Source organism: Vigna unguiculata, chromosome 6, assembly GCF_004118075.2.
Source record: "Vigna unguiculata cultivar IT97K-499-35 chromosome 6, ASM411807v1, whole genome shotgun sequence".
NCBI classification, from domain to species: domain Eukaryota; kingdom Viridiplantae; phylum Streptophyta; class Magnoliopsida; order Fabales; family Fabaceae; genus Vigna; species Vigna unguiculata.
In genome coordinates this window covers 7,052,817-7,073,623 of record NC_040284.1, presented here as the reverse complement: position 1 = coordinate 7,073,623, position 20,807 = coordinate 7,052,817, and the positions used below count along the sequence as shown (strand labels likewise).

The 20,807-nt window shown below is 34.4% G+C and overlaps 1 protein-coding gene across 4 annotated transcripts; it reads left to right on the top strand.

Moving 5' to 3' along the window:
- The first annotated feature begins 1,307 nt into the window (after positions 1 to 1,307).
- On the top strand, positions 1,308 to 14,991 carry LOC114186871. Of its 4 annotated transcripts, none has more exons than XM_028074918.1 (11): positions 1,308 to 1,523; positions 1,635 to 1,816; positions 3,265 to 3,382; positions 4,126 to 4,222; positions 7,182 to 7,288; positions 7,639 to 7,761; positions 7,894 to 8,047; positions 9,964 to 10,024; positions 10,116 to 10,477; positions 11,637 to 13,578; positions 14,435 to 14,991. In XM_028074918.1, exons 2-11 carry the CDS (start codon positions 1,689 to 1,691, stop codon positions 14,679 to 14,681), a joined length of 3,339 nt encoding a protein of 1,112 aa, XP_027930719.1. In that variant the 5' UTR covers positions 1,308 to 1,523; positions 1,635 to 1,688; the 3' UTR covers positions 14,682 to 14,991. The 4 variants fall into 4 exon arrangements, with proteins under 4 accessions (XP_027930719.1, XP_027930720.1, XP_027930722.1 ...); XM_028074919.1 differs by having other exon boundaries at positions 1,308 to 1,551; XM_028074920.1 differs by lacking the exons at positions 1,308 to 1,523; positions 1,635 to 1,816; positions 3,265 to 3,382 and adding an exon at positions 5,931 to 6,124.
- The last annotated feature ends 5,816 nt before the right edge of the window (positions 14,992 to 20,807 follow it).

Genomic DNA, 20,807 nt, shown 5'->3' with positions numbered 1-20,807 from the left:
CTTGTTTTGGGCCTATGTTTTATGTTTACTTCATGCACCTCACACATTATCCATGCACCCTCACGTTTTGTTTTTCCACTTTTATCCTTTTCTTTATATTGAACTCTACCTTTATAATTTTCTAAAAAAAATAAAACAAAAATATTTTTAAAATATAAAAAAAATTACAAAAAAATAAAATATATAAAAATATGAAAAATGTTCTTTTTGCTTTATTGTGTTTGTCCGGTCGCCCGCACAGTGTGACACTGATTTTCAAAAATACAAAAAAAATATTTTTCTTTCTCTTTTAGTGTCTCTCTGACCTGCTCGCGTCGTGTGACACATATTTTCAAGTAATTCAAAAATACGCAAAGAATATAAAATTTTCAAAATAGAAAAACATCAACATTTCAAACAAAGAGTCTTTTTTTAGAACTACATGATCCTTGATTCTCCATTGTGAGATACGTAGGAGCAAGGCCAGTCCTTGTCAGGTTCACCTCTAAAAGAAATCAAATCTTTTTCTCAATTGTTTTGCAAATATCTTTTAAAGAACTACGTAACCCTGATTTCTCATCTTTAATGAGAATACGTAGGACCAAGGTCAATTCTTGTCGGTCCCAAAAATTAAAAAAAAAAAAAATTTTCTTTTAACAGTTTTGTCTTGTTATTTTTGGGGAAAATTAATATTTTGAAAATCACATCAACTTTGCATTTTTAGTTAAAGGTACCGCCTTCGGGCGGGCGCTGTAGGGTGCTAACACCTTCCCTACGCGTAACCGACTCCCGGATCCAAAATCTAGTTTTTCGCAAACTTGTCTTATGGTTTTCTATAGTTTTTCAGAATAACTATGATGGCGACTCCCAAATCTTTTTTTAAACTCGTTTTGTTTTTCGGTTCGCCTTCGCATTACGATTCCAATTGCGACGATTATTATTTATTTTGTACATAAACAATATTGCATATACAAAATTTTACATTTGTGAATACATGAAAATAAGAAAATGACATAGCAAGATAATTTAACTAATAAACAAATTAAATAAAAAAATTGAATTGAAAAATATAGAAAATTTAGATATTCATTAAAAAATCAATAATACTTAATTAAAAATATACAAATTTACGATAAATTTAAAACTCAATTAAACCATTTTGTATCATAAAATTTAAATAATTTTATAAAATAAAAACTATAAACTATAAATTATGTAATAAATTTATTTTTGTACTAAAGTAGTTTTAAATCTAATTAAAAAATATAAAAAATGTATACTCTTTTATGCAATTATGTAGTATCCCAAACTTGTCCAAAAGGGGTAGGTCAGAAACTCAATGGAAATGTAACGTGCAGACAGCGATTGTTATGATGTTTAAGAAGGAAAACCATGATATCTGTCTAAATACTCTCAATTTCCACCAAATTAACAAATAAATTCTCTTGTGCCCGATCTCGCGCAAAAAAAAAAAAAAAAAAAAACTCAACAGTGTCTTCCCGAGAACTTCAATTAGCTAAACGCACTTGAATTCAATTATTCAGGTTCTGATCATTCGCTCTGGCTTTCACAGTAAACCTGAATACTCGTTTCGGATCTTGTTTGATCTTTGTTTTGCGTTGTATGATTTGCTTTAATTGGTTTCAATTTTGCAGTTTCACCCGCTGTTCGTGTTCTGTTGACTTTTGTGGCGTCTGGGAAGTGAAAAAATGCAGCGTGCTCCCGTGACAGTTGAGGAACAATTATTGCAAAAAGCGATTAAGGAAGAATGTACGTGGGAGAACCTTCCAAAGAGGATTCAAGTTATTCTTTCTTCTAAAGAAGAATGGCACAGAAGGTTAGGGTGACTTTTCTTGTGATTCCCTCAGTTCTTCATTGTATTTTAAATAAGTTTAAAGGCTTAAAAAAACACGCATAGTAATCGTGAAGCTAAATTGCATACTTTCTGTTATAATTTACTAGAAATAACTATGAACTTGTATTATACAGTATTTTCTGCAAGCTTGTTAAATAGAAAGACATGATTCAAACAGTTTCATCCTTTATACGCCATGTGTGTTTTAAGGTGGAGCTACTCATTACAAGTTCCGTCATTGTAGTGAATGTATTGAGCTAACCACTCTATAAAACTTTTGTATGTATACCATTCTGTTGAGTTAGTATGCTATTCAGGACCCTTTAATTTTCAAGTATGTCTTACGCCCTTTTAGATAATAAAGACTTAGTTGTTTGAGCGGAATAATCAATCTGTTGAAGGACATCATTATATCAACCCAGTATTTCTTAAATAACTGTAGAGTAGAATAAAATAAGTATTTTTTTGTTGTAACGAGGGGCATTTTATTTTTTTTGGGTATTGTGCCTTTAGTGTTAAAACCATGATCTATGCTCTGATAAATTTTGAGGGTTAAAATTCTCATTTAGAAATATATTTTTAGTAGATAGACACAGTATTCTAAAATCTATTTATTTCAAGGGTCGTGTCTCCATTGAAGTACATAATCTTTGTGGAGAGGAAAAAAAATAAGGCTATGTTGATAGTACTAAAATTATACACAAGGATATACAATTATCCTGATGACATAATACTATATAACAACAAAGAAAGTCTTGTACTCATCAAACTAGTGAGAATGATTGGTTTAAATGCAATATGAATGGGACGACTAAAGGTTCACCTGATGTATATGGTTATGGGGTATTTATCATGCTTCCATTGTGGGTTATTTCTCTTCATATCTTGGTTCTCATTATGCTTTATATACTGAGGAGGTGGGTGTGATTCAGGCTATAGAAGTTGCTGTCTCCAAAGATTTTGACTAATCCTTCGGTTGTGAGACTTGCAGTTTGTTATTCAAGCTTGATCCCATACTTCTATTATTCATTGGAATTTTGTAGTAGATGGCTGAATTGTTTTTGTAAACAGTAATACTATGTTATTCATTTTTTGCATATTTTTTAGAGAGGGTAATCAATGTGCTGATAAACTTGTTATGTTTGGCACTAGATCCCAAGATTATGCCTGGTGGGACATGTTCCTAACTTCTTTTATTAACTTCAAGATTCTTTTTAACAATGTTCTCGTATGCCATTTTTGGTCTCCTTCTACCCCTTTCACAGCTTTAAAAACCATGCAATTGACTCTCCTCACTGGTTTTATTGGTGGTCTTCTTTGCACATGTCCAAACCACATGGATAGTACTGTATAAGTAATTATTTGTTTTCGATATGACAATTATAATATTGCCTTTTCTTTTTTTTGTTGGCCATCCAAATTTTGTGCAGGATAACTGAAAGTTGCATAAAGAAGAGACTCCAATGGAATAGTTGTTTTGCTCGTAAAGTTTGTAAAGAAAGCGAATATTATGAAGATATGATGCGATACTTGCGGAAGAATCTTGCTGTATGTCTTGCACTAAATGCTACCTTATTCTGATACTGTCTATCAAATTCTACCGTGTGTACATGATCAATGATTAGAAAACTTTGTTGTTAAAGATGTTGATGGGAGAAAATTGAAATTTTAGTGCTTTAAAATAAAAATTGCAACATTTTAATTAAAATTGGATTTTGTTTCTCTTTTGTATTAGAATCAATTTTTTTTTTTATAATAATAAATAGTTTAATCATACTTGTCATTTTGTAAAGAACAGATCTCATCTGTATAGTTGGATGCCAGATATAACTACTACATACCACTTCTTGGATGTCGGGCATTTGTTTTATAAGCAAGTTTTTTTTCAAATAGAGTAAAAGGGGTAATAACCATACACCAATAAGACAAGAAATTCATAACCTGGATATTAAGCATTGAGCTCATGCTTTACTTTCTTTTTTTTTAATGTATTGTAGTACTTTTAGTTTGTTTCTTTTTGCTTACTCTTTGTACAATAATAGTATAGTAGCTGTTTCCATATCATCTGTAGTTTACACTTTGAGCAGTAGACTCTAACTAATTCTCAGTTAGTCCGACCTTGAGAGCTGTGGACTCTAATTCCCACTTGGTTAGAGTACAGTGTATGAACACACATGTATTACTGATTTCAGCTGGGTAGAAAAATATTTTCTGAAAAGAAATTCTCTCTCAACTATTATCTATCTTACAATATTCATCTCCATATAATATTCTTGGTTTTCCACTTGCAGCTATTTCCGTATCATCTGGCAGATTATATTTGCCGTGTAATGAGACTATCACCTTTCAGATATTATTGTGATATGATTTTTGAAGTTATGAAAAATGGTAACTTTTTACTTATTTCAATTTTCTAATGCATCATCTCTTAATATGAGACCTGATTAATATTACTGCATGTAGCTTGCAATTGAGTGTTTTGTTTTGGAAGTCACGCCATCTTAACCAAATTCTTGACTACCATATGAATAGTATCTGTAACATTTACTTTTATCTTTGTTAGGATATAAGGAGAAGGCGAGATTAGTTAGAATATTAGTGAGTTAGTTAGGATATTTAGAATATTCATCATCTAATTTGAGGGTTTTGATAAGATATAAATAGGGAAAGAAGGATAGGAAAGAGTTAGCTTTGTGGTTATTGTTAATTAAGCATTGGCCCTTTGTAAAGGGAAACCCTTGGTGGAGAGTTTTCTCATCCTCCGTGTGCTCCTACCCTTGTGGTGGCAGATCTATAGGAGTTCATTTGGTGGTTTGATCTACTTTTCCATCTTAAATTTTTTTTCATCAACTTTTTCCTAGCTTTCCAAAAAACAAATCTTTTCCAACACCACATCAACCTCTAGAACATATTCTCCCATATTTTCTAGCCATATTGTTAGTATTGAGATGGGTGAGTCTAACTATTTCACTTGGACTTCCAAAATCTGGTTATGGTTAAGTGGGTTGAGCTACAAATCTCGTCTCACTACTACTTCTAAATCTTTTCCTCCAAAACACCATGAACAATGGATAAAGATTGATGCTTAACTGTGTAGTGTTATCAAATCCACTATTCACACCTCACTCAAACCTATTTCCCAAATGAGTAAGAAAAAATGAAGGATGAATTATGGGTTAACAATTGGTGTTCGAACAAATACAAAATTAGACCCAAAAGGTTATGCATTAGAGATGGATGATGTGTATGTGGACAATTGAGTCTATGATTAATACCATGACTGGCCAAAAAATTTGTAAAAGGTCGATATTCTTCACCCCAATCTGATTGGACATTTTCTATTTTTGAATGAAGTTGTAATTCAACTAGTGATTTAATCGTTTGAAAACATGAAATGTTTTGACTTTAGACTTTATAGGAAATATCCAAGTGAACCGTGAATAAGCATCAAAGAAAGAGACCTAATATTTGTATCCTACATAAGAGATCATTTGAGAAGATCCTCAAAGATCAGTGAAAATCAGTTCTATAGGAGAATGGATAGAATTAGAGACATAAAGAACAAAATAAACATTGCAATGATTCATGACAATTTTCATTGAAGAAATAGCTCTAAATGTAACACCCCGACTAGGGTGATACAAAAGTAATATTATCTCACACATATATCGAAAATATAAGTAACTAAAATTTTTGATACCATTGTATAACATAAACAGAAAACACTTTATTCACGAATGTACAGAAAAATACATATCTTGTTGCTTCAAAAATATAAAACCGTCATTTCTCATCCCTACTGTGCATCTTCCTCAGCACTTGTACTATCATTTGCTATAAAAATACGATCATTGCAGGTGGAAACCACAACCACCAAAAGAGAAGGGTGAACTAACGTAAACAATATCTGTTATAACCATAGTTTTCACCATATTATAAGTTTGAAAATACTTTTCAATAAAAATAATAAACTGAAACAACTTATCATAAAAATACATACAAAACCTATTGTCTCACTCAACCACATTATCATATCAACAGTACAACCATTAGTGATCTCAGTGTCAGGAAACTGAGTTATAACTCTTGCATGCAGGTTGCTAACAACTCCACTTCACCCACTCCTCAAGAGTCTTGTGGGCAAAGCTCGCAGGTGCCACTTCCTACCACTCTACTCGGGAGCGACCTAGGCAAAGTTCACCTTTGGTATAACTACACAGAGTTACCGTTCACCACCTTTCGCTGAGTCACCACACATACATGTGAACAATCATCCCCTGCCCATACAAGGTTTCTCACACAACATCAATACACCACCAAAATTCGTTATATATTCACAAATTCACAATAAGATACAAAAACACATTTAAACAAGTTAAAACATGTTGAAACAATTAAAACAACTAAAGCAGTTAGCTCCCCTCACTTGGATACTACAAAGTTTAATCTAACCCTTTTTAATCTTCAACTAACTCACTTTCCTCATTCAAAGAACTCCTCACGTTTCACTCTCTAAATCGCTTGAAACTTCTGAATTTGAATACTAAATTATTCGAATGCTTCAACTCTCACCCTGTTCGCTTTACTTACGGGTAACGTTTAGCCTAGGAAACCAGTTTTACCTCCTACCAGACAACATACTATGATAAACTTATTATGATTTTAGTAACAAATCACACCCCATATCTCATTCAAATAAGTCTTCAGAAACTTAATTATATTATATCTATATAAATATATATGTATATTCTCATAACATATTATATATATGATCTCTATTATATATTATATTTTAAAATATTCCATTAAATATTATTTTAACTATACATATCTAAAAATATTCCATTATCTCTTACCATAATCTAATAAATCTTTTAAATTATAACTAACAAACCATTTTATCTTTTACTTAATATATTTAACCATATTTGTATATTTTTCTAATTATTATAATGTCTAGGATCTCACTCTAGATACCATGTAAAATGAATTGAACAAGAGGGAGCTGTTTAACAAACTGAATGGTATTCATTGTATTAAGATATTGAATAGAGAAGCATACATTAGTATTTATAGCTAACTTCTTAAAACATATGAGATAACTAACAGCGTTTACTGGAAAGGTTACAAGAGGTAACTGTTACCAATAGCTAACTGCTCTGACTACGCATTTCAATTTTTACATTTATAGTATAGCTAAGTACATACTCTAATAATCAAAGAACTCCATCTACTGTTGTTCACTTTTTTGATTGTGTGCTATAGCTTAATTAATGTGCAAAATAATAAATATTTGCTTGCAAGTGAGCCGGCATAAAAGTTTCCTGCATGTCTTAATTATGTGCAGAGCAACCTTATGACAGCATCCCGAATTTTAGTGCAGCTGATGCTTTAAGGCTTACAGGAATTGGGAGGAATGAATTTATTGATATAATGAACAAGTGCAGATCTAAGGTACTTGATAGATTTTTCAAAATTGTATACAGAAATGTACTTTTGATTCTTTTATTTTACGTCATGATATTGTATGCATTTCTGTGATTATTTTGGTATCTGTTCCAATAGTGGTGTTGAAATTACCTTTAAAGACTTGGTGTAAGCAGGCAAGGTGTTAATTCTAGAGATGTCAAACTGAATAATATACCTTATCCTCATTTGACACTTCTGAATTATATGCCTTTGATTAGAGACTTTAAAATTTTTCCTCATGTCATATCCAAGATCTTGCTGCCCCTTGCCTTAAACTGGATAATGATTTCATTACCTTCTTTCCTTACTTGTCAATGCCTCTTTTGGGTATTCAGAAAATCATGTGGAAGTTGAACAAGTCAATTGCAAAAGAACTTTTACCTACACAGCCTGTGGATTTTCCTATTGAACCTTGGTGGGGTGTTTGTTTGGTGAACTTTACTTTGGAAGAATTTAAGGTACGGTCTGCATTTCACCCTTGTTAATGCAGGAGGGTTCATTTGCAATAATGTCCATTGTGCTTATTGGAAATAAGATGTAGTTTAGGTATTTACTTTATTTTTTTCATTTGTTTTCTTTTGCCTTTATAGAAACTTTCAGAAGAGGAAATGGCCATGATAGATAAACTTTGTAAGGAGGAAGCAAATTCATTTATCTTGTTTGATGGTGATGTTGTAAAGGGTCTTTATGGTCGAGGATTGATCTATTTTGATGTTCCTGTGTATCCTGATGATCGCTTTAAAGGTCTGTCTTGAGTTAAAGTTTGATTCTATTTTTTTTGCTTTCTAGGCTTTTCTTCCAAAATATCATTGCATATTGTGAAAATAGAGAAAAACTAGTTATAGGATTAATTCCCTTGTGTAGAACATACACATAGGCAATGTATTTATATTGAAGAATTGTACAGGAAAATTTGGACTAAGCCTAGATACATATAATATTGTAACTAACGCAAGATATTGTAACTAACAATATCTAATAATATCTTAACAATATCTAACACCCCCCTCAAGCTAGTGCATATAAGTCATGTGTACCAAACTTGTTACAAATATAATCAATTTTAGGTCTCTCCGTAAAGATTTAATGAAAATATTTCCTAATTGACCACATGAGTTAACAAACTCACTCTTGATGTCTACAAATACAATATTTTCTCGAATAAACTGATAGTCAACTTCAGTGTGTTTGGTCCTTTTCATAAAAGAGAGAATTAGAACTAATATGAAGAGCAACCTGATTGTCACATATAAGTGTTATTTGAGAGACATCTCCAAATTATAACCCTTTAAGTAATTGTTTATGTTAAACAAGTTCACAAGTGGCTAAGGGCATAGCTCTATATCTGCTTCTGTACTAGATCTTGTCACAACACGTTTGTTGCACTTCCAAGAAATAAAGTTACCACCAACAACGACACAATTTCCAGATGTAGACCTTCTATAAGAAAGAGATCATGCCCAATCAGTTATAGACAACTTTAGTATGGTTGTTGTGACCATATATAAGAAGATCATGCCCAATCAACATCTAAATAACAGACTTTAGTATGGTTATTGTGACAATATAGCAAACCTTTTCTAGGAGATCCTTTAATATACTTTTTTATACGCATGAATGGATTCCAATGATTTGCACACGGGGAATTGCGAAATTGACTCACCACGTTGACTGCAAAGGAAATGTCAAGACGAGCAACAATAAGATAGTTCAATTTTCCAACTAATCTTCTGTACTTCTCAGTACCTGAGAAAGGCCCCTCTTATTAGGTAGGAGTATGGTATTGAAATCCATGGATGTGTCAACAAATTTTGAGTTCATCAACCCATTTTTCTCCAATCCAATGCATACTTCCTTTGAGATATATTGAATATAGTAAAAATTGTATGGGATTAATCTCCCTTGCGTAGAAAATACACATAGAGTACTGTATTTATAATAAAGGAAATATGGGATAAGCCCAAAATACAATAAAGAATAATAACAAAGTAACTGAAGATAAGAGATAAACATAAGATATGTATCTAAGATATCTAATAATCTAATACCCCCTTCAAGCTAGTGCATACAAATTGTATGTACTAAGCTTGTTACAAATATAGTCATTTCTCTGTCCCCGTAAAGACTTGAAAATATCTCATAACTGATCACTTAAGTTAACAAACTCAGTCCTGATGTCTTCAGATACAATTTTTTGTCGGATGAAATAATAGTCAATCTCAATGTGTTTGGTCCTCTCATGAAAGATAGGATTAGAACTAATATGAAGAAGAGCAACCTAATTGTCACAAATAAGTGTTATTAAATATAGTGAAACTAGGTTTGGGATTAATCTTCCTTGTGTAGAAAATACACATAGGGGCTGTATTTATAATAAAGAAAATATGGGCGAAATCTTGGGATTAATCTTCCTTGAGTTGGAGGTAGTATCTTGTCTTTCTTGTATGGTATGCTCACGGCTCATTGGTGCCAAATCTCTGTGGCGTTTCCCCTTGGAAGAATCCTACATCATCTATATAGAAATAAAATATCCAATAATTCTTTGTATTTATTGTAATAAACTTATGTAAAACAGACTCTATACTGTAGTCCATACAAATAGTTTTCAACATCTGTTGCACTCTCCTTCATCAATGTTTATACTTTTGGCGGTGATTCAGTTTCCAGGCTCGAAGGTTTCGTTTCCAACAGGGAGCAGTCTTATGAAGATCCTATAGAAGAGTAATGCCTTCTTTCCGGTCTTGCCATCCTTTTGTTTTTAGATGCTGTTTCCATAAAGTGGAATAAGTAACACCATATCTTTTTCATCTAGGCTACTATATGCAGTGTTTGTTGTTTCAAATGAAAATGCATCTGTTGCTGAATTGGCAGCAACCCTACAGGCTGACTTGTCACAACTGCAGGCTGCTGCGTCTTTTGTATGTAGATTGGGATGGGCAACAAAAGTAATTGATCCAGCATCTATTCTCCAAGATGCAAACATACCTGGGTCTCCTAAAAGTGCAGGCAGTGATGAAGATGCGTCTACTGCTAGTCATGGTTTTGATAATATGCTCACTGATAGTAATAACAATCAAGGCGATGCTTATGGTCCTCATTCTTCCTATACACGTGTTGCTTTCATAGTTGATGCTACTATAACATCGTATCTTATGATGGGTTCTGTTTCGCCAGGTATATACCTTCATTATTTTCTAAAGCTTAAATTCATTTATTGGAGCTTTTTGAATTGTTTTTTTATTATTGTTATTATACTACTGATGTTTGTTAGTGTATCCACAAGCTGTTATTCTTAGCTTTGTTGTATTATATACTTTTTCCTCGGGTTAATTTGTCTGCTCGTTTCAGTTAGCTTTCAGTTACAAGTTGTTGTAACCTTCCATATCTACTTATATAAATATCATGTATATTTGAATCAGATTAAGGAAATAATTATACAAATTACTTTTATATTTTTCTCAAACTCTTGTTACTTTTGGTGGTTTTTGGGACTGCTGGGGAACAAAAGAAGATACATATATAGTCAGCGTTGTTCAATTACATAATTCATTCAGAAAGGAAAGTAAATAGAGGGTGATAAAGTCAAATTAGAGAGATTTGGTTCGCACACAAAATAGCAATCAAATAGGATAAAATCAGAATATTTTGATCTTGAAAATTAATTCCAAAAGTAAACATACAACTGTAAAGTCCCCCTCCCCAAAGTTGGTGCATAGATGTTGAACTTGGTTACAAGAATAAATTATCAATTTAATAAGCTAAGTAATTAGAAATATTCTAAAGGATAGTAATACAAAATATGTTGATCATAATATATAATATAATAAGCTAACTAATAATAATAAAAGTTCTAAATGATATAAATAAAAAGAAATATATCTATAATAAGTAAGAAAGTATATAAATATTGCTCCCTCTAGTCCTATTTCTGAGAAACAAATGTGATTGTGTTTGAGTTGTATTTTTAAGCTGTAAAATTTTCTTAGGTCTATTCATTATTGTAGAAAATAAGAATAATATATTTTTCTTATTATTATAGACACGTGATCTTTATTTTTGAGGTAACAAAATATACGCTATTCATGCATAATAAATATAATGAGTCTATATAAACTTAGATCCGTTGTATTCAAACACAGTATTCAGTGCAATGTTTGTGTTCTCCAATTTAAGAATTTTTGAATAATCCATGTGTTTAGTTTATGTCTAAGATGCGAATATTTTTTAGTCTATTCATTTTTAATATGTTTGCCTCTTGTCTTCTGTGTCTGAGATTTTTTTTTCTTTTTGTATATTGCTATTAACCAAAATCATTCTTCCTGAACTTTGTCAGGCCTGAAATCTCATGCTGTTACACTCTATGAAGCGGGGAAATTGGATCATGCTGTCATTGCTGATCTTTGCAAGGATCTTAGCACTCTGGAAGGTGCGAAATTTGAGGGAGAGCTACAGGAATTTGCTAATCATGCATTTAGCTTGCGTTGTGTATTAGAATGTCTACAATCTGGTGGAGTTGCTTGTGATGCAAAAGTTGGTGAAGATAAGATGGACCTGGCTACGTTAGAAAATGACGAGTCTAGTTCTCCATTATCGGAAATATCTCCGACTGACAAATATGAAGACTCTGGTATTACGGAAGCTGGGAAGAATGATTGTGATATATTGAGTTCAGTTTTAGAGAATTCAGTACAGCCTGCTTCCACTGAAGCTACTCCTAGTAATATGGTTAGTGAAACCTGTTCTATTCCTGATGATGATGATGATGATGATGATGATAGTCATGTACAGGAAGAAGCCACGTTAGAAAATGATGAGTCTAGTTCTCCATTATCGGAAATCTCTCCAACTAATGGAGACTCTGGTATTACAGAAGCTGGGAAGACTACGTTAGAAAATGACGAGTCTAGTTCTCCATTATCAGAAATATCTCCGACTAACAAATATGGAGACTCTGGTATTACGGAAGCTGGGAAGAATGATTGTGATAGATTGAGTTCAGTTTCAGAGAATTCAGCGCAAACTGCTTCCACTGAAGCTACACCTAGCAATAAGGTTAGCGAAACCTGTTCTGTTCCTTTTGATGATGATGATGATGATGATAGTCATGTACAGGATGAAGGCAGTGAAGATGGAAATCTTCAGAATGATGAGGAACTAGTTGTTGAAGAGGCCGATGTTGGTAAAGAAAGGTCGAAAAAAATTAAGAAATATCGTGTAGACATTCTCCGCTGTGAAAGCTTGGCTTCACTTGCTCCAGCAACCCTTGATCGATTGTTTGTTCGTGACTATGATGTAGTTGTGTCCATAGTACCTCTTCCTCATTCCTCAGTTCTTCCTGGATCCACAAGTTTAGTTCATTTTGGTCCGCTCTCGTATTCTTTTATGACTCCTTGGATGAAATTGGTATTATATTCAACTGTAGGTAGTGGCCCTATTTCAGTTGTTCTGATGAAAGGACAATGTCTGCGCTTTCTTCCTGCTCCATTGGCTGGTTGTGAGAAAGCTCTCATATGGTCTTGGGATGGTTCCGCAATAGGAGGGTTGGGAGGGAAGCATGAAGGAAATTTAGTAAAGGGAAGTATACTCCTCCATTGTTTAAATTCACTTCTTAAACATTCAGCTGTGCTGGTACAGCCTCTAAGTAGGTTTGACCTTGATGAATTTGGAAAGATGACTACAATGGATATCCCTCTGCCCTTAACGAACATTGATGGATCAATTACCTCTGTTGGAAAAGAGCTAGGAATATGTGAAGGTTCAAAACTGGATTCTGTCTTGGCTGATTTGGCTGAAAAGATGGAACTATGGACAATTGGGTATATTCGCCTGCTGAAATTATTTATTGGACAGGAATCAGGCCAGTTCACGCCTGAAGAAGAGAAATATGAATGGGTCCCGTTGAGTGTTGAATTTGGGATTCCGTTATTCAGTCCAAAGTTGTGTAGTAATATATGTCAAAGGGTTGTTTCATCTGAATTACTTCAATCTGGCTCATTTGAAGAACACCATGATGCAATGCAAAGGTTAAGGAAAAACTTGCATGACATGTGTGCTGAGTATCAAGCAACAGGTCCTGCGGCGAAGGTTCTTTACCAGAAGAAGAAAGCCAAGGGATCCCCACGACAACTAATGAATTATGCTAGTGGAAAGTGGAATCCACTCATGGACCCTTCTTCTCCAATTTCAGGGGCCTCGAGTCAGCATCAAAGGCTAAAACTTGCTAATCGACACCGCTGCCGAACTGAAGTTTTAAGCTTTGATGGCAGCATTCTTAGGTTTGTTAACTTCTAAACATTGAATTCTTTCTAAATCCTAAATGACAAATATATGAGATTAAAAAACATGGTTTACCAAAAAACCTTTTTCAAGAATAAGAATGCTAAAGCATCACTCTATAGGCTATCCTACCAAATTTGATGACATGGCTAATCATTGGACTGCCAATGTTGTTGTTGCTTAACAGTACGGACTAAAAGTGTTATAGGAGAAAAAGTTCCGGGACTTTGAGCAGTCAAAATTTATATTAGAGAATAAATGTAGGAATCCTAGAATGTTTATGAACCAAGACAGCCTTTCTTATTAATGAATGGAGTTTTCTATTTTGGATTGAAACAATCAGTTTTTTCATCATAAATAATCACCTGGCTTTGTAATCTAGTGCAATGACTGTAAAAATTTGTTGATATATTCTAAATTAAAAACACAATTTTAGCTGCAGTGGTGTGAAGTGAAGGTGAATAAAATATCCTAGATGTTTGTGTATCATATCATGCATGGCGACAGTGGTAGGGACTGACTACATATAATTTTATCCCTAATCTTAGACCGTTCTCACTTTTTCCGCCCCTTAGAAGCTCTACCACGGCAACCAATATACGTTCTTGCATTTATAACTTTTCAGTGGCATTATGTTGCATTGGTATACGCTATTTTTCTATCTATATTTTTTTAGTATGTGAGGGTATACGGTCCGAATAGTTTAAAATTAGAATGAAGTTTTATAAAAACCCCCCAAGACACTGAAATACTAAAACCTGGTATAATCACCTTCCATCTGTTGATCTTTGTCATAATTTGGGTTCCCTTATGATTCAAATTCTCAGAAACAAGTGTTTTTGATGGTTCTTGCAGATCTTATTCCTTAGCTCCTATTTTCGAAGCTCCTACAAGGCCCTTTGAAGAAGGTACTCAAGCCAACCCATTAAAAGCTGAAACGGATGAAAGTGATAGTAAAGAAGCAATCCTTCCTGGAGTAAATCTTATTTTTGATGGTTCTGAGTTGCTTCCATTTGATATAGGTGCCTGCCTCGAGGCACGTCAACCTATTTCCTTAATAGCAGAAGCAGGAGCTGCCTCGGCATCTTTACCAATCAAATAGTTCTTCTGTTAACATAGATTACAGTGCATTGAAAAGCATGACTTCTGCCCAATCATGTTGTTACCATCTTCGACATTGTTGGTTATCCATGTAGTTGGGCTCAGATTGAAGCCAAGTTTCATATTTTCTTCTTGTAAAACTATAAAACTACATTCAATCATCGACCTCTTTGTGGCAGTACCAGCAGCAGCCTTAAGTTTTACTGACCCTGGTTTTCTATTTGAAACAAGGATGTGTAAAACGATGCGAGACAGATTTTGTAGACTGATTTTTCTTTCTGAAACATTTATCCTCGTGTCCCCAACCTTAATTTTTTTTCCATGTTTTCATGTACACCTTTCTACTTGCTCAACCTTTTAGTCTTTGTTATTAAGGTAATCAAAATCTTACTCAAGATCGGAAATGAAAGCATGGGAAATATGGATCGTTAATTAAACACTCCATTCTAGCTACAAACGAACAACTCCATTCTAGCTACGTAACACAAACTCCTTTCTAGTTACAAAACTGATAGTATACTATAGTTGACTTGTATAGGTTACATTTGCATTTTAGAAATGTAAGTCTCTTATTATTGTACAACAACATTCTTTTCTTTCTGTTATGTATAGCTGCCAGTTTCAATTACATCTAACAGAAGACTACATCTATAAATAGACATTGTATCTATGATTCAAAGTGTGTTACAGAAATAAAACAGTTCAGTTCATTGTTCATTTTTTTCTCTCGTTTCTCTGTTCACTTTCTCTAAGATATCTAGAACTTTTTCTTCACCTATCCAGATTCTTCAAGTTTGTCACTGATTTCATTCTTGTTCAACGTTGAGACTGCTTCTGCTTCAGTTTCTGGTGTTTTGAATCGGTGCATTGTTTCAATTCATTGATGTTCTCAATTCGTGCATTTTAAGTATATATTATCATCGTCGTTACTTATAATATATATTATTATCTTATGATAAGTAATATTATATTATATATAAATATATTATAGGAATAAGTATGATTTTAGTCCATGTACTTACATGCGAAAATAGAATTCATCCCTCCCTCAAAGTTCATACAAAATTCATCCCTATACTTTATTAATGCATGAAATTTGTCCTCCAGAACAGACACCATTAACTTTTAAGTGACGTGTCTAACTGAAATGTAACATTAACTTTAACATGTAACTTCAAAATATGTAACTGAAATGTAAAGGACAGATGCTACATGGGTCGTGGCCCTAAAAGAAAGATCATGGATCAGGATCTAGCCCAGGCAGGCTACGCAGCGGAGTCACCATTCCCCTGTTGACCGCGAGAACCTCTCGCTTCTGCTCACATCAATGATTTGATGATCATCGCAAAAGAGAAGAACCACACACAAGACAATCAAACAAGCAAAGGGTAAGCTAGAGCCAAAACCATTTCATCAATGAAGTAAGATACATATTTACAGTCCATTATACATACATCACACAAGCATGTTACGACCTTCCAAGCAATACACTACCACTCGACTCATCCGAATACATATAACCTGGTCGGATTCAACGGATGCTTGCACTTGTGGTGGATACCTCTGTTCACCCCCGAGCTGCTCACCCCCGAGCTATGTGTTACAAGTGTTACAATGAACAATTTTCCCTCACCACAAGGTTAGCCCTTAATGAATTTCGGACCTCCTGCTACTCTCACCACAAGAGTGAGTCCACTCTAGGTGAGACTAACTGACTCCTTAGAGTGTCAGGATGCAACCTTACCTTGAATCCTTACCTAGTTATACAGATGGGGCACCACCATGGACACCCACTAATAGGGGTCATGGAATTACGTCCCGACCACTAAAACACGACCCTGGGACTCTCACCTAGAGACCCTAAGGAATTACGCACTGACACGGACCAAGCTTTCTTAATCAATCAAACATATTCAGCATGCATACACACAAATATATACATATACATCTCATATAGTTTCTCATAATTCACCTCTTTCGTATTCCCATCCAAACCATGCCAACTCATTATTCTCGAACCCGGAATATGGAACTCCATCTCATATCATTACCATGCCACATTGATACCAACCCTTTCATGTCTCATGTCGAACTCATGCCAAACTCATCATTTCAATTTCATGAATCATCTCATACAATTATCATGCTATGTTTGTATCAACCCATTACTCACAACTCATGATTTACTTCACACATGCATACTCATTTATCTCATACTCTCATCACAATACTTAAATTCAAGCCAAACATGTACCATTCAAGTCAAGAAAACAATCACACAGGCCCTGTCTCGCCCAGCACCTCGCTCAGGCTGAAGGGTCTCGCTCAGGCGAGAGACTCTCGCTCAAGCGAGCCCCCCTTCGCCTAGGCAAGGGCTCGAAAAGGGGAACAATTGCTTCCCGCGCCTTCTCGCTTAGGCAAGTCCTCCTCGCCTGAGCGAGAACGTGGCTCACCCAAAAAGGAACGTGTCGCCCAAGTGACACATCGCACAGAAAACCCCAGGCGAGCTCCCGATAGTCTCGCCTAGGTGAGACGTGCTCGCTTGGGCGAGAAAACCAGTGCTCGCCATTGTTCTCTCGTGCACCGATTCACAACATATCCAAATAGCCCAAAAATCATATACTCCACGGATTCACAACACATAAAACATCCCATGACAGATACGACTACTCAAGCAGAAAAGACGTAACAACAGAGTAAGGTCTAGCTTCCCTTACCTGGACAAAGCTAGCTGGAAACCTGAGCACCCAAACAGTGGAGCACAAACAGCTTCTAGGAACAGACTCAGAGCTGGAAAACAGTGAGTAAGAGTGGGTCATTACGGAACCCTGACAACAACTACGAAAACAGACCAAAGGGGGAAACTACGAGTCGGAGAGCACTTACGTGGGCTAAGGACGGGGCCAAGCTGAATGCGAACTGAAAGTACAGTGAAACCCTAACAAAGAAGGCGACTGCGACTCTAAGCACCAAGGTAGCAAAAATCTGAAAGTGTGAAATTAGGTCAGACTTGGGTGGCTTTATCTTTTGGGCCAGCCCTTCGGCCCAATAGCTCAAGGGCAGCCTTTAAAGCTTTAGGACAGGAAAACTGGGCCTTACAAAATACATGGTGGCCACATAATTAATAATTAACACGTGTAATTTCAAATGTTTTTTTCTTATATTTTTAATATATATATATATATATATATATATATATATATATATATATTTCTTCTGACATAGATGTCTTATTCCATGTATTACTAAAGTATAATAATAAATTTTATATAAACTTTGAGGGAGAGAGACGAAGTTGAATTTCATATGTAAATATATAAATTAAAAATATACTTAGCATACATAATAGTTTGAACTTGATTATTATGTTATATAAATAGTAAATAATAATAATTATATAAATTAATATTGAGATTAAAATAATTTATTTTACTTTTAAGAAAAAAATTTAAGTCGAACTTTTAACATTTTGTTAAAATTAATATAAATTGGTTGAATCAATTATTTATTGAAATATTATGTATTTTCTAAATTTTAAAAGTTTAAAACTTATTATGAATGATAATATTATTATATACAATTAATATATTACAAAAATTATGTGATAAATTCACTAATTTTCTAAATAAGTGTATATTATATATTCACTTAATGAATTATAAAAATTATTTACATACTCACCAAGTATATATTAAATTATTTTCAAAATTATTTATATTAGATTATATATTCATTAAATAAATATATATTCACTAGGTGAATTTAGTGAATTTAAAAATTATTTATATATTCACTATATGTAGATTAAATTATTTTAAAAATTATTTGTACATTATATATTCACTATGCGAATATATATTCACTAAATGAATTTTAGTGAACTTATTAAAATTTTTTAATATATTAATTATGTATATAAGATATCAATTTATAATAAATTATATATTTTTAAAATTTAAAAAACACTTAACATTTCAATAAATATTTAATTTAATTAATTTATATTAATTTTAGAAAAATGTTAAAATTTTCATATTAATAAATAAGTTATTTTAATATTACTTTATATAAATGTTATTATTTAACATTTATAAAATATAATAATCAATTTAAAATAATTATTTATGCTAAGTATGTTTTTAGTTCAAATATTTATATGCGAAATAATGTCCCTATTTTATAAGAAGACTTAAATTTATGACTCAATTATCCGAATACAAGCATTGATGTTGATTTTTGGTAAGTTGTGTAGTTGTGATGGCATCCAATGCTCTGTAGGGCTGTAGACATTACCACAAACAAGGTAAGTCCATTAAAACCTTTGGTCAAGGTAAAACCCCTAAGTTGAGACCTCCTCCTCTCACCACATGCCTCATCTTCTCTACTTGAGAGATTGATGGTCATTAGAGCGTCATAATAACTTTCTAACTGAACTCTCACATCAATGCTACAATATAATTATCACCATTAATTCTCCTCGAATTAGTATGCTCATATACTGATTTCTAAATTAATAATTTAAATAACATCCACAACAATTCAAATCATACTCAATTCACCACATAAGGAATAATTCAGGTTCTAACCTACTCATCCAGCGAGTAATACTCGCCCACCTACTGCCCCATGTCTAGAAGTTCCTGACTTGGAAATTCACCCAGTGAGAATTACTCGTCCAACGACTGCACAAGTTTAGAAGTCCTTGACTTGGTGTAACATCCCAAGTAACTGAATAACCTCGATAAATGATACCTCAATAGGTGTGAAAGTATACAATACGTTGAACATGCCCAGATTACAACAAAAGGGGCCCCACATGGCCCAACCCGAAATGTACTGAAAGAAAACAAATAAAAGCACGAGACCTTTTTCAACAATAACAACATAAACAACATAAAATCTTCCAGTAGTGGTCCCCACAGTGGGCCCGACCCTGTCCAAACCATCAAGCTGCAACATCCTTATCAACATTACCACTGCTAGGGGTTCTCACATATGCTCACATCAACAAGGTTGATGATCATCGCAAAAGAGAGTACCACACACAACATACAAGCAAGCAAAGGGTAAGCTAGTGTAAAGGAATCTCATTTTATAACAGTTCACAGGTAATTTCAAGCCAAGCATAAATAACAAGCATTATACCAAAGCTATCAAAATATATGAGACTCCAAGACTTGACTATCCGGATATGCATAATGAGGCACCACCACAAGACAGTGGAATTAAGTCCTAGCAGTGAGGCATCACCGCGAGGCCTTCGCGGAATTACACCCTTACAAGAGGCACCACCACGTGGCCTACGTGGAATTACGTCCTGGCCTTGAGGCACCACCACGATACTCGCGTGGAATTACGTCCTTATCTCGAGGCACCACCGTGAACTCTCAGCTCGAGGTTCATGGAATTAAGCCCAATAGGTGAGGCACCACCGGGAACTCCTCCTTAAAAGGGTCCACGGAATTATGTCCAATAGATGAGGCACCACCTTGAGCTCTCACTATAAGAGTCATGGAATTACGCCCTACACACACATTGAGCATGTTACACCAACCAATCAGAAGCTCCCATAATGCTAACCTCATGTATAACAACCCCATCATGCAACTCATGCTTTCCAATTCATATAACATACAACAACATACCATTCCCACCACAACCTCATATATATAAATCATGGCATCATCCCCCAACCCACATAGTAAAGCATTTAGATCAAATAAGCAATCACACACTAGTGCACCATTCAACAATAGCACTAAACCTACCCCATAGTCTCGCTCAGGCTAACAGGTCCCGCTCAGGCGAGGGGGTCCTCTCGCTCAAGCGAAACCCTTCTCGCCTAGGCGAGATCGCGAAAGGGGGAGAGTGGACTCTACGAGGTCTCGCTCAGGCGAGTCCCTTCTCGCCTAGGCGAGACCACTTCTCGCTCAAAAATAAAAACCTCTCGTCTAAGCGAGAGATCGAGCAGTAGGTCCTGGGCGAGCCTCTGCTAAACTCGCTTGGGCGAGGCCAGCTCGCCTGGGCGAGAAAACCAGTGCCCGCCACTATTCCTTCGAGCGACAACCACACTTATGCATCCACACAGTCCAACAAGCATTTTCAACCGATTAAATCCACACACAGA

Excerpts from the sequence above, each read along its gene's own strand:
- LOC114186871 (XM_028074918.1), top strand. The coding sequence starts at position 1,689 with ATGCAGCGTGCTCCCGTGACAGTTGAGGAACAATTATTGCAAAAAGCG. Across the intron at positions 3,383-4,125 it reads ACTTGCGGAAGAATCTTGCT|CTATTTCCGTATCATCTGGC; the intron begins GTATGTCTTGCA and ends TTCCACTTGCAG. Across the intron at positions 7,762-7,893 it reads TTACTTTGGAAGAATTTAAG|AAACTTTCAGAAGAGGAAAT; the intron begins GTACGGTCTGCA and ends TTGCCTTTATAG.